We start from the raw sequence: 14,889 nt of genomic DNA on the forward strand, positions 1-14,889 counted from the left end.
TTCGGCAAGGGTCCAAAAGTTGAAAAACTCGTCAAAGTCGGGAGTTTTTTGAAAAAGTCGGCAAAATTAAAAAAAAAAAACACAAAATTATTCATTTTTTAATTTTTTTTTTTAACATCTAGAGTATCCACAACATCAAATAAATGCATTTCCACATAAACATGTAAAGAAAGCTAATATATAATATGTATATGAAGTCTAATGCTACATCACATATCAAAATAGTGAATCAACTCCTGAATTTTGAGTCCTGTCCGAGTCTCAACTCTCAAGAGTCAAAATATCAACAAAAAATATAATAAATGTATATCATGAGTCATCTAAAAGTCATCAAGTAATCAGTCACTGAGATCCTCTTCCCCTTTTAATTTTTGTTTCCGCTAATTGTATTAAGAAATAAGTCATGCATTTATTCAGTAGATTGTAATCTGCTTGGGTAATAAGGTGTCAGGTGGTAGGTCCAATGAAAATTAACAGTGAGTATCACAGTAGATGTGAAAATTAACGCTTGGTGAATCCAAGCTGCTTATTTTCTGAGAAAACAGTAGATGTCAGATTATTAACCTAGCCTTGGCATCTATTATTCAAAAACTCTTGGAGGTAAAATCCACTTCTGATACATAACCTTTCCCCACATTTACAGGGAATTCACCACTAAAGAAGATTCCCTTTCAAAACGTGCTCTCATTGCAGGAAGGATCTTTGCTATCACAAGATTTCATAGGTACTTTGTTCCTGTCTGAAAAATGGGTTCTTTTTTGAGGCACTGGTTTTGTTTTTTCTGGACAGGTTGTTGCTATTTGATCTTCATGGCCTCCTATCTGTTGTTTCTCCTAGAAGCATTCAACAACTATAACAATGTTTTTGATGGTGTGGGGTTCTTTCTACGGAAGACTGTTGTATGCCTATCCTTTTGGTACTTTTATAATCTTTGAAGGGGCAATCGCTATTAGAGTCTGGATCACTGAAAGCCTGGAGGCTTAGCCAATGTATACTTTGCTTTCTAACTAGAAATATGAAGTATAAAGATTTGTTTTTCCTTGGCAATCAAAAACATATCTTAACCTCAAAACTAACAGATTACAAATGAGACTGCTATGCTCGCAAGAAGTATGACAAACAATATAATGCAATAACTTGAAAATGCATGGATGGAAGCTTCAATTTACAGTTTTTCCACCTTTGCAGCCTCTTTATCCACGGCCTGGGAAGGGAGGAAGACTTTTTGGGTCGACTCCCGATTTATAAGGAAAAAATCGCGATTTTTTCCTTTGTGAAAAAGTCGCCAAAAAGTCGGGGGATTAAATCGTTTAGTTCAAAAAATCGCATTTTTAGGATTAAAACGGGATTTTTTGCAGACTTTTTCCACACTGGTAGGGACCCTCCTTATGATATCAATTTTACTTGGGTCCATTTGCAATTCTTCATAATGACACATTCCAATGTAAATGATGTAAATTGTATCTAGCAAAATATTTTTGTGAATTTGAGTCATGGGTTTCATGCTCAAAAATGTATTTGTTTTAGTAGCTCTTATTTGAGCTCTAGGCTAGGTGATAGATTTGTGTCATTACTGTAAATGTTTACACTTAAAGATGTACAATGTATGACTCCAAGATCAAGGGCATGCTTGCAAGTCAAGATCAAAAGGCTAGCAATTAACCCCTCCAAATGAATATGGAAGAAGCAATGTATTTTCGGAATAAAAATATATTTATATTTGATGTTCATGTCAGCTTCATATCACATTCACGTCGACTTAGAGGCATGTTATGTCGGCCTAATGAACAACCCTCAAACACTATAAATAAAGCCCTCTCCTCATTTATTCGGACACACTCACCCAAGATCATTCGGTCTACAATTTATGCGAAGGAGACTGTTCTTGAGTGCGAGGTAAAGGAGAAGAAGGGAGCCGCAGAGAAGTTTGTCCATAACCGCAGAAGTTTGTCCATAACTGCAGAAAGGTCTGTCACACATGCGAGATTAGGGCATCACTCCATCTACCCTCATCATCAAGGAAAATACTCGGTCTTGGGTTCATTTGAAAGGCAAATCCATGCGAAGAAGGGTGACCATTGAAGTGAGGGTTTAGGAGGGCTAGAAGAGCCCTAAACCCCTCACACGTACGAAGGAGAAGATCTAGGTTAGGGCTGCATTGCAGTCCTAGGGTATCTTGTTGATAAGGGTTGGTTCTAGGCCTAAAGAGCTCGGTCATTGGGCTAGAAGAAAGCTACAAGCATAGCGAGGAAGAAGAAGACCTTAAAGAGCAAAAGGCTCATTCACACGTGGAAGGAAAGTGTCATCTTCAGATCTGCAACTAGGATTTCTGTGCAGTCCATTCAAGGAAGCAGATCACATTGTCTCAAGGCAGCATTGAGGAAATCCACTAGGCTAGTGGACTATCTTGAGCAAGGGAAGCTTGAAGGACGAAGAGGAAGGAAGGAGGAAGCCAGCTCATCCATTCATAGTAGCAGATCTGATCCATGGGACAGCAGGTTAAAGAATTGCAGTAGCAGAATGATATAGCCTTGATCTTGGAGTCACATTGTTCAGAAGGGTCTTGTATTGGTCTTGGAAATTTTATCAAGAAGAAGAAACTATAAGAAGAATTACTGCGGCTTTCCTCTCAGGTTTGGAGAGGTTTTTCCCTGGCTGCTACCTATATCTTGTGTCTTTGTTCTTTTTGTTTATCATGCATGGTAGCTGGTTGATGAAGTTGAAAATCACTAACATATAAAAGATCTTGTTTGAATAAATTTACTTCACAAGCAGTTATCAAGATAGAGAAATCATTAACTTCTCAAGCCCTCGGATTTCTCAACAGGGAGTGCCTATCCCTTGCTTCGAATTTGCAGATCCAAAGTCTCGCTTCTTCAGTTTAAATTTTTGCTCCATCTTGGCATTGTATCGATAGTCGACGCCAAGCGAGGTGATGTCCAAGAACTCCATCTCGTCCTGGATGTGCTTGTGTAGACAGTCGCGGTACTTGAGTGCCAAATGCTCCTCAGAATCCTTGATACCCAACTTCGTGTGAAGGGTATGAAAAATATTTGTGAACTCTGGCACATCTTGGCCCCTTCCCTGCTGCAGTGTGGTCCACCTTATATATTTATCTTCATAGCTCCCGACAGGGTAATATTGTTCCTTGATGGCGTCTCGGAAAGAATTACAAGTGGGTGCAGCTGAAAACAGTGAGGGTTCCCTCTCGAATTTTTGTTCACAGTAGCTTTCCCACCAATCCTTGACATAGGGGACAGCTTTGAGGAATGCAAAAGTATTCTTTTCCTAATTGGAAAAGTCATGAACCAAAAAATATCCTTCCAATAGATTTAACCATCTATCTACGGTGTCTGCATCTATTTGGCCTTCAAACATGGGAATGTCAAAGTTGACTTGTACATTAAAAGGAGTGGTGCCTCCAAAGTGGTTGCTGGATGAAGATGTGTCACTTGTGGGTAGTCGTCGAAGGATCTGGGCAATGTTATCAATCACCGCGTTCCTTTGTCGCTTGTGGGCTCCCTCGAGCAATATTTTGAAAGGATCTCCTGCTCCCTCGTCTATCTTTTCTTCCGCCATGGGAGGCTGTTGGGGTTTGCGAGGCCGGTCTTGCAAAGGTTCAACTAGTTCGAGCCCTAACTCCTTATACCCTAACCTCATTGGGGACATGCAAAGAAAAACAGAGAAAGCGCAAAACGCTCTGATACCACTGATCCGGTCTTATGCAGGAATGCAACAAAATACAAATATAAACATGAACACAGAGATGTAGCAAAAATAAATCTTCATTCCATTAATATCAAGATACTAAAAGATGCTTACAAGCATAATGGAAAAAAACCAACACAAGCGATGGTAGCTTATCTTTGAGAAGAGATGTGGCGGCTACACACCTCTTAAATGTGTTACAATGAGGCTCGGTGGCCCTTTTTATCATTGAAAAAGAATGGGAAACCCTAAACATCCAAAAACCTAATCCTAGGAGATGAAGCGCCAAAAGCTTGTGGGCCCCATTGGGGTTAGTTGGAACGTCAACTTCCTAAGGTCATAACTTTGACATACGATCTCTATTTGACTATCATAATACCTCGTTTCGAAGATCCCCACGAGAAGACTAAAAACAAACAAGTAAACTAGTTTGGCACTTTTTCAATCTCTCTATTTTCCCAAAAAATGTCTTTTAGGCCCTCAAAACAACTCCAAAAGTTTGGGACCCGAAAAACTCATAAAAATAGTAAGTTGTACTATAATCAAGGAAACTGAAAAGAAACGGTGGGGGTCCAAGTGGAATAGGCGGGTGGCCACCAATATCCACCTAGATCAAGATTAGTCAAGCCTTAATTTATCTTAATAGGGTCCATCCCCCGACTTCGCTAGGAGTTAACCTAGACGGAGGAGTTAAGATTTGAGTGATTTTTGCTCAATTCAAAACTTGCCCCCAAGGCCACACCAAGTGGAGTTAAAGGTTTTCTCGACAATAACCCAGGTGTGGATTTAGGGGGCAACAAAAGGCACTCTTAAGACCTATGGCATGTGGGTTGCTACAGAACACTAAACCCCTTTGTTCTACTCACTCTCTATCCACTCTCAGCTACTTTTCTCTCCTCCTAGTGGCCTTGTTATAAAACAGCCTGATATCCAACTAGGGATTAAATTTGACCCATTGAACGGTCAACATGAGTTACAACTCGACCCTTCTAGTCTTTTTCATAGTCCCCATGTGGCTAGCCCTTTTCCATGAGTAAAAGGGGCTGATTTGGCATCCTCTCGAATTATGGTGGTCAATCATGATAGGTTAACTTCTGGTAGGCATAACTTTTGCATCTGAACTCCCATTGATGTTTTTCTTGGACAATTGGAAGGGTTTTTTGTGTGTAGAGTAGTGTCACAGGGTGTGGGGCTCAGGCAGCAGAGTTCTACCCACCAAAAAACATCATTTAAGGCTTCAAACTGGCGTTGAAAGGTTTCAGACGCCAAATTTCCAAACTGGGTCCCACCACCAAAATTGCTCCTCTAAGCTGATTCTTTCGATTTTTCCACTATGAAAGCATTATGATGGATGGCAAATTATATAGTGATCCAGTCTAGATCAGGATGAAGGTAAGTACAGAAGGCAGAGTTTGTAGGTGTAGATGAGGCTCTTTACGAACCACTGCAGGCTTAGAGGCCTAGTTCATGACTTTTGTAACACTCTGGTACCTAGTTGTAGAAGAGGAGAACTTCTTGAAGTTGAAATCAGCTTCTATATCCATGGTATATGTGCTGAAACATTCAGCTAACATTTACTCTCTGATAAACATAAATATATATAAATATAAATATAAATAAGTAGTAATAATAATCACGTTGACTCTCATCCAGCAGAAAAGAAACTGCTTGATCAAGTGGTTGGTGAGCTGTTTTTCACTGCATCAACCATGACAGTTACAAATCATAATGGCATACTGTTCATTCAATGACAACTTCAAAAACTGCTTTTCGGACTGAATTTTAGAATCATGCCACTGACATATTTGACACATTTGATTCAAACAAGTTTGTATTATAGGACAAACGATCATTTCCCATATAACCATTAAGGGAGGTGCTAGAGCTAGCATTCAATAATGAATATATACTACGGTTGTTATGTACTTATGTTAGTAACTGATTTATGTCACATGCCATAAATAGAGTTGTGTTAGATTAAGTTGAATCTTAATAAAGTGGTTATACAGGATTTACAGGACACTGTATCCCTTATATCTATTGGCATCCACACCATATTGTAGATGAACCAAGGATATCATTCTCTCTTTTAATATACTATGATTTTAATGGTGTCCACATTCTTGTGGGTAAAGCTCAGAGGGCTCAATCTCAGCTAAAGGTTTCTCTATCATCTTTTATATAGATTTGAGTTTGCTTGTACATTATTGCTGCATCACAAATCCTTTCTTCTGTTTAATGTAAGCAGTTTTCTCCCAACAATCCATGAATAAAAAAAACTTTATATGGATGTATCTGTGTAAGTCTACATTTCATGAGGAACCCTCCCCAATCAATCAAGGGGATTTGACGCTATTTAAGCAGAAGTTGGCTTTCCTTGTTTAAGTTAAAGTCAGCTCCTTCCATAAAGATGTTGACTCACATCCTACTGGGGCAAAGCTTCATATCCTTGCATTTCTTGGTTTTTATTTATAATGGGAACTATCCTGTTTTCCTGTGGTTAGATTGTTGTCCAATGATGTAACTATTCGTTCCATTAAGTATTGTCTGATACATTTCTCGAAATGTGTAGAATAAAAAACACTGTGCCATTGTTTCATCTCCAAAAATAAAAATACTAGGATACTTCCATTTCCTTGTAGATCTCTCATTTACTTCAGCAATTACTCTGTAAACTGATTTCTCGAAAGAAAGAAAGGCTAGCATAATGAAAGAAAAGCATATTCTAAACTTATTGCAGCGCTGACTGCATTAAGGTAACTCCTTTTCTCACTGTGATGTTATGTTTTATTCCGTACACTTCAAGGTATTTATCTCAAAAAAAGAGAGAGAAAACTGAATGAAATGCAAGATATCAAAATGGGAAAAGTCAAAATCTATAAACATGAAAGAAAAATGGAGATCAAGGCAAACATACTCCTCAAGCATCCAATAACTTCGACGCTGGAAATTCTCATTATCTTCACCATGAGCATAGTAACAATGCAGGACATCAACACTTCCTGCCTATAAAGAAAAAACAAAACAGACATTTTAAATCTTAAGAAAGCTTTGTCCAAGAGAGAATATTCAGACAAACATGAAGAAACAAGACAGTTTACTTATGAGAGCAGTGCAATCTATATTTGGATTCTCAGAAAACGATGTTATACAAAATTATCCCACCTTGAAACACTAAATTGAATTGAGATATTTAAAACCATATTATTTTCTCAAGCTGCATATGTTTTTACCAGAATATTATTTAGGACGCCCTCTCATGGAAGCACAAACTACATAATAGAATAAGCAGCAAAAAAGTTCAAATTGTGAAAATTTTCACAAAAGGATTTATAACACACAAAAGTGTAGGGTTTTGATAATGGTTGTTAGCCCGTGAAAATGCATAGTTACTTCCCATTTTCCTTGGCATCTCTCTCACCACCACCGCAGAAACCTATGGAACTCAGTGATTTTTACAGGCTTTGGGAGAAACCTAATGTGATGTTCCTTTATCTGGTTTCCCTTATGGTGTGGTCAGGATGGACTTCCAGGGTTGGAGGCAGCTAAGTCACAAGAGCAGGTTTACTCCATCAGAGGGCCCAAGGGCTTCAAGAGGGACTTTATGGGGTTTTGTTATGAATATAATATATATAAAAGAAGTAAAAATAAATCAAATAAACAAATGATTAATTAGTGATTAGTATAGAAGAGGCATGTCTCTAAGGACATGACCATTCGTGAAAGGGCACTTGCCTAGGTATATGTGCAGGCCCTCATTTGTAACATTCTCATCATATCATATTCTTATTCAATACATTTTATATTTTATTGTGTCCTCAATGGATATCTTCATATTCCAGGTGTTTTGGAGTGTTTAACCTGTTATTACAAACTTTGTTTGTAACATTGGTATCAGAGCATTTACGAATTTTGTTCGTAATATTAGTATCAAAGTTGTTCAAGCCTCTGGCCACTCAACCGATGCATAGAGCTAGTCTGATCCGGCCTTTGGCCATCAATCTTCTTCAACTTTGTTGCCATCACAATTGAAGCGTTTCGTTGCATTGGTGATTCTCCATTTTATCGTCAAGCCCTTGCCCATTTTTAAAAATAAAAGAAAAAAAGATTGGTTTAAAAAAAAAATAGTCAATATATATTCAAAAAAAGGAGAGTATATACATAAAAATAAAAATAATATAAAGAAACAAACAAACAAACAAAAAAATATACAAAAAAAAGGGTCAATACATATAGAGAAAACTAAAAATAAGTGGAAAATATATTTTTTTTAAATGAAATATATTTAAATAAAAAATTAGAAATAGTAAAAAAAATTAGATATATATATATATATATATATATAACAAAAAGCATATATATATATATATATAGATATTTAAAAAAAAAGGCAAAAAGAAAAAACACGCGAAGAGCCTGTGCTTTGGGCCTCCACAATACGCTGCCGAAAGCCCCACCACACCACCTCTGTTGTCGTCGCCCAAATCCAGATGTTGTTGTCATCACCACAGACAACCGACACTACATTGTTATTGCCTATTACACACTCATCCAAGCTAACAACCCACTGTTGCTACCACAGAAATTGCCCTGCGTTGTTAAACAACACCCATTCATCAATTCAAACATTTGCCTTTTATTGCAATTGTTTCCATTCAAAAAAAATCATTTCACTACCGTATGTCAATCGGCAAAGGAGCTAGGGTTATCCACACAATCAATAGTAGAACACCGGTTAACCAGCGAATTACATATCCAACATTTCCATAGAATTAAAAGCCCCATTGCCAACGAGTTATTATAACCATTCAGATGGGTTACTCCATTGCCCACGAGGTACCATGACCATTAAGACATGATGATTAAGGGGGGTTGGTTCATTTTGATTTAGGAGAGGTGTATAAAAGATTAAGTTGAGGGTAGCTATTATAAGACTAAAGTAAAAAGGAAGTATAATTTAATTAAAAATTATCTCAGCGTTAAAAATAAATATATTCTAAATCCATTACAAGGAAAAAAAGATTCATAAAGGGCTATAAAAAGAGTACTACTAAAGTTTTAAAGGTTTAAAAAAAAAGGAGTTACATTTTAAACTGTAAGCTCATCTCGAAAATAGGTAAATGGAGACCAGTAATGAAAGATTTCCTAAAACCTATAGTAGATGTGTTAGTGCACTATTTAAAATCAAAGGATCACTTGCAAGAAGAGCTATTATAATTTTCATCACTCCTACTAAAGATAATAATTATGGTAGCACTGAATGTGCTAACCAATTAGTGATTCCTTAATCAAATATAATTGAAATGAAATTCGTTGAAACAAGTGACAAACAATACGACATAAGCAATCTACAACTATGTAATATGGATTATACTTTTATCTTGCAATTCACCATGAAAACCTTATTTTTGGACAATAGTGACATTATTTTGGGTTCAACCTAGATGGCAACTCTAGGGTCCTTCATCCCAAATACAAAGAAGAAATTTTTAACATTTTCCTATAGAAAGAAAAAAATAAAGCTACAGGGTGTTACATTGTGTTAATTTCTCTTAAGACAATATTTTTCTTTTCTTTAGATAATAGCATTATATGTTTTCCTCATTCACATATACATTGAATTCACTCCACGGCGTCATTACATCATATGCCATTATATAGAAAGAACAATATCAACAACAATGCAGTGAACCAATATAATTTATAATAAATTAAAATTATGTATTTCTAGGTTAATTGGCGCTGCTCTGCAACCCTAATGGCCAGGCAGCCATGAGATAATCGGTACTATGTTCCAAAAACCTGTAGACTGCTGAAAAGCTGCAGACCCAGGAGACCAAGAAGCAGAGCGGAATGACAGAGGAGAAGAAGGGGGGGAGATCCCCTCCTATCGAGACGCGGCAGCAGAGGAATCTTGCCAGAGTATCAGTAACCTAAAACAAGCGGGAGAAACAAACAGAATGTCAAGACCAGTCTTAGGAGCGAGATGGCAAGCAGGCAGCGAAGGCAAATGTTTACCATGTGCAATGGAGAAACCAAGATTCATCATATCGATGAACAAATTGGAGCGATACAGAAGTTATATGAAAGACCATGCGCTAATATGTAAGTTCATTGGAGTATGGTCGACAGAAAAGGACCTCACCAAATGGATTCAGCAAAAATGGTAGCCCCGAGGCCATATCGAGCTCAAGCTAGGAGGTAGAGGCTTCTTCACGATAATATTCTCGAACCTACAAGATAAAGAAAAGGTATTTGAAAATGGTCCATACATTCATTATAATGCTGGATTGTTTATGAAATACTGGGAAGAATGCTATGACCTAGACAAAGAAAAAAATTTGGCAGCCCCAGTGTGGGTTAGGTTATTTGGCCTCCCAATGGACTTCTGGGACCCAAAGATACTAGAGGGCATAGGAAACACGATAGGCAGATTTGTCAAAATAGCAGAAACGACAAAAAAAGGAAGATATACTTCATATGCTAGAATATGTGTTTACATGAATATCGCTGAACCTATCCCAGACTCAGTAGAACTAGAGTACCATGAAGAGATCTGGCAGCAAACCCTAGACTACGAACATATCCCATTCAGATGTAGAGGATGCCATGAGTATGGCCACCTATTTAAGGAGTGCCCACTAAATGTAGAAGAGGGAGAGAACATGCATAAATAGCAAAGGAAAAATCAAGAAGATAAGGACGGGTTTCAAGAAGTGAAAAGCAAAAGAAAACAAGTAAAAGAGAATACCAGCGAGAGGAAAAAAGAACAACAAGCCCAGCCAAGCAGAGGAAACAGCTTTGATGTACTACAAGAAGAAGAAGAAGATAACGACAGGCGGAAAAAGGAAAGGACAGCAGCTTGAGTCAAGGCAAACTAAAACCTAAGACGAAAACCCAAAGCGAGCCGACAAAGAAGGAGGAGAAGGGAGACAAAGAGAAGATGGATAACATTGGAATGGAAATAGATACAAGTAGGTGAGAAGAACTAAGCATGGAAGAAGAGGTGCTGAGGAAATTATTGAATAAATGGACACATCTAGATGAGCGATTCATTCTAGAAGACCAAAAACGACTATACAGAGAAACATTCCAACAGTATCAAGTTAAACAAGGGCAGGGGAAGGTGGAGATGGCAGAAGACCTGGGGTTGCAACAGGACAGCACCCAAGATTATCCAAATAAAACGAAAGGCAGAAAGAAAAGAGGCTGAAGAAACCTACAAGAATCTATACAGATTATGGGAGAAATGCTAGTGAATACAGGGAGGGTAGTACCGCTATCGGTTGTATTTCATCAAATAAACCAAGTAACCCAATGATAATTACATCCTGGAATATAAGAGGCCTTAATAGCAAAGGCAAACAGAAACACTTAGTGGAAAGGCTAAGAAAAGAAAAACCTCAACTCATGCTGCTACAAGAAACAAAAATCACAGGAGGGAGAATGGAGGAAATACTAAACAAAATAAAACCAAGGTATGAATGCATGACCATAGATGTGAAAGGCAGTGCGGGAGGTATAGCAATACTGTGGAACCCAGCAGAGATCACAATAGATTATTGGGTGGGCATGAAAAGAATTCTCACGGGGCAGTTCTGGCTAATTGGAAACAGAGAATGGTTTTTAGTCTCTGCAGTATATGGCCCTCATATTCCAATGGAAAAACGAAACTTCCTCCAACAAATACAAAAGCTAGGAAAACTTCGGGTGGAAAAACTCTAGCTAATAGCAGGGGACTTCAATTTGATAACATCAACAGAGGACGAAAGAGGACTGCAAAGAGAAGAGCCAGAATGGAGAGTTTTAGGGATCTTCAAGAAGAACTCAAATTGGTAGACATCCCAACCATAAATGGAAATATACGTGGAACAACACAAGGGGAGGGAGCAGACAGATAGCCTCTAGGCTAGACAAGTTCTTGGAAACAGAACACTTCATTGGCAAAGACATATTCTATGAAGCATCAATTCTTCTGTGTTTAGGGTCAGATCACTGGCCTATTAAACTAGAAATTGAAATTAATCAAAGAAACCAGAACAGACCCTTTAGATTTGAGGCATTTTGGTCAAGAGAACCCACCTTTATAGATAAATGAAGGAATGGTGGAAAGGGAATGAGAATGAGAGAGGAGGAAGAAATCAGATGCACACCTTTCAACTCAGACTAAAAGATCTAAAAGGGAAGATAAAAAAATGGAACAAGGAAAAATTCGGTAACATACCGAAGGAACATGAGATAATTCAAACAAAGATGAAGCAAAAAGAACAACAAATAATGGAGGAGGGTAGAAGTGAAGAGCTCGCAGAAGAGGAAGGGTTGTTGATTAACAAATTGGAAGAAAGGAGACAACAAGAGGAAATCCTATGGAAACAAAAATCAAGAATCCAATGGTTAAAAGAAGAAGAAAGAAATACAAAGTTCTTCCATAAAGCAATGATACAGCACAAGCAGCAGAACAGAATCTTCTCCCTAATGGATCAGCAAGGCAATCGACTCACCCAAAAGGAAGAAATGGAGAATCTATTAGTTCAGCACTTCAAAGGGCTCCTGACAGAACCAAACATTAGAAGGGGGGATAACATTAATAAAATCATTCAACATATCCCCAATTTGGTGAGCAGAGACCAGAACCTGGCTCTATTAAGAGAAATAACTAAAGCAGAGGTGGAGGAGGTAATTAGGAATATGGTGATAAAGAAAGCACCAGGGCCAAACGAATTCACTACCGAATTCTTCCAAGCGACTTGGGCCTTCCTAAGTGAAGACATAGTGAAACTAATGGAGGAGTCCAGATATACCAAAAGAATGCACCCGACCTTGAATTCAACATTTCTAGCCCTGATCCCGAAGACAAAGCACTCGAAAGAACCGCAAGGGTTCCAACCAATAGCACTCTGCACTGTCATATACAAAATCTTGGCCACAATAATAGTCAACCGGTTAAAACCCATATTACCTGGCTTGATATCTCAAGAGAAAACAGGGTTTGTCAAAGGCAGACAAATAACAGACGGCATAGTGGTGGCACAAATAAAAAACCAAAAGAACGCTGGTAAAATTAGATTTGGCCAAAGCCTGTGATAGATTGAACTGGGAGTATCTACAAAAAATACTGCAAGCATTTGGCCTCGATGAAAGATGGATAAGCTGGATAATGTCAATGGTAACCACCCCAGTTCTGTCAATTATGCTAAACGGATCCCCTACAGAGGCATTCAACGCCACCAGAGGGCTCAAGCAAGGCGACCCGCTATCGCCCTTCTTGTTTATTCTAGCAGCAGAAGGCCTAGGAAGATATATAAAAGCGAAAGTCTGCAGTGAACAATATACGGGCCTAAGACTATGGGGGGATGACCTTCCACTAACCCACCAGCAATTCGTAGACGACGTAATGTTATACGGACAGTGATCGCTCAAAGAAGCTAGGAAAATCATGGAAATCCTCACAGACTTCACTAGTGCTTCAGGGACGGAGATAAACAAGAGAAGTCTGATATCTTCTTCTTCAACACCCCAGCACCCTCTCAAGCCTTCCTAACAAGATCCATGGGATTCAGAATAGGAAATTTCAATACGAAGTATCTAGGAATCCAGCTAAATGACTAGCAGAACAGAGTAGCTAATTGGAAACTCATGTTGGAAAAGATCCAAAGGAAAATGCAAACCTGGACATTCAGAACTTTGAACATTCCAAGTCGTGTAATACTGCTAAGGTCAGTATTACAATCCATTCTGATATACCAACTAACGAATCAAGTGACCCCTAAAACAGTCTGCCAAAAAATAGTAGACATGTTCAAAAAATTCTTATGGCAAGGACCCATCACGGTAAAAAAAAGGGCACTTCTATCCTAGAGTTGGTTCAGCAAACCACTAAAAGAAGGAGGCCTTAGACTCCGTGACCTATACATTTTGAATCAGGTAATGGAAGAAAAGTTGTGGTGGAGATGGATACAGGGAGGGGTAGACCTTTGGAAAAAACTATGGGAGAGGAAGTACGACATGCCCAGGTCTCTTGAACGAAAGTTGAGAAGCCATAATGATAAGAAAGGCTCAGCAATATGGAACCTAGCCAGTGTCAACAGGAATATGATCAGCAACCATAGCTTCTGGGAAATCAGAGGAGGGGACAAAGCCAACTTCTGGGAAGAAGCGTGGCAACAAAGAGGAAAATTAAACAGCAAGCCACAGCTAGCAGAAATCCACCAATTCACTGATCTCCATGGGGGAAACACAGTGCAAAACTTCTGGTGCATAGACCCAGGAGAATACTAGAGAAAGTGGAAACAAAAACAGGATTGGCCAGAAGCACCAGAAACACCCCAATGGAAGCTATACGAAAAGGAAATGGTAACCAGGAAAATAGCGAAAAAAGAAGGACCGAACATTCTAAGATGGGGTTATAGGATCAAAGGAATGTTTACAATTGGAGAAGGTTATCAATTAAAAGCAGAACACCTCAGACATCAAGAAACAAATAACTGGGAAAGCATATGGAAGGAAAAAACATGGCCGAAGATCGCTTTCTTTATTTGGATCCTGAGCCACAGGCGAGCATTAACATGGGACCAACTGCAAAAAAAAAGGAATGCAAGGCCCATCGATATGTGTCTTATGCCGAGAACAGGAAGAGACAATGGATCACCTTACCAATGCTTGCAAATACAGCGACAACCTGTGGAAACAACACCATCAACTTTTTGAAATCAGTGACAGGAATCCAAATAACATGCAAACAACAATAGAGAACTGGAGGAAAAAGTCGTACCAGAACACAATCTTGAACCGTGCTTGGAGACTCTCGCTAGGATTTGTCCTGTGGAATATATGGAAAGAACAAAACAAACTGATCTTCAAGGAAGGAAGAGCAAAAGCAGAAAAATGGAACCAGATAATCCAAAATATTCGAGAGACTATTCTGACAAAGAAATGGTTCGAGGAGGACTGGAAAACTAACCCAAAGGAAGAAAAGATAATGACCTGCCTGAACCTGAAACCAAGCATGTTGCATACATCTTCATGGAAGCACCACACCACTAAAGGAGAGGAAGTAAACCAATTCAAAAGACCGCAAAAGGAATTCATCAAACTAAACTTCAATGGCACTACAAAAGGGAACCCTGGTGGGGTGGGGACAGGAGGGTTATTCATAGATGACAGGGGTAAGACACTTAGAGT

At 38.6% G+C, this 14,889-nt stretch overlaps 1 protein-coding gene across 1 annotated transcript in view; it reads right to left on the bottom strand.

Annotated features, from left to right (window-relative positions):
• The window catches only part of LOC149162776 (calmodulin-binding transcription activator 3-like), a 351,577-nt gene that overhangs the window by 173,103 nt on the left and 163,585 nt on the right, over nt 1–14,889 (bottom strand). Inside the window, exon 4 of the mRNA XM_089437389.1 lies at nt 6,626–6,714. Coding sequence (XP_089293515.1) covers nt 6,626–6,714 — 89 coding nt within the window. The remainder of the gene's footprint in view (nt 1–6,625; nt 6,715–14,889) is intronic.

Source organism: Pinus tabuliformis, chromosome 5_2 (genome assembly GCF_031772625.1).
Source record: "Pinus tabuliformis cultivar Carrire ecotype Pingquan chromosome 5_2, CPIR1, whole genome shotgun sequence".
Lineage (NCBI taxonomy): Eukaryota > Viridiplantae > Streptophyta > Pinopsida > Pinales > Pinaceae > Pinus > Pinus tabuliformis.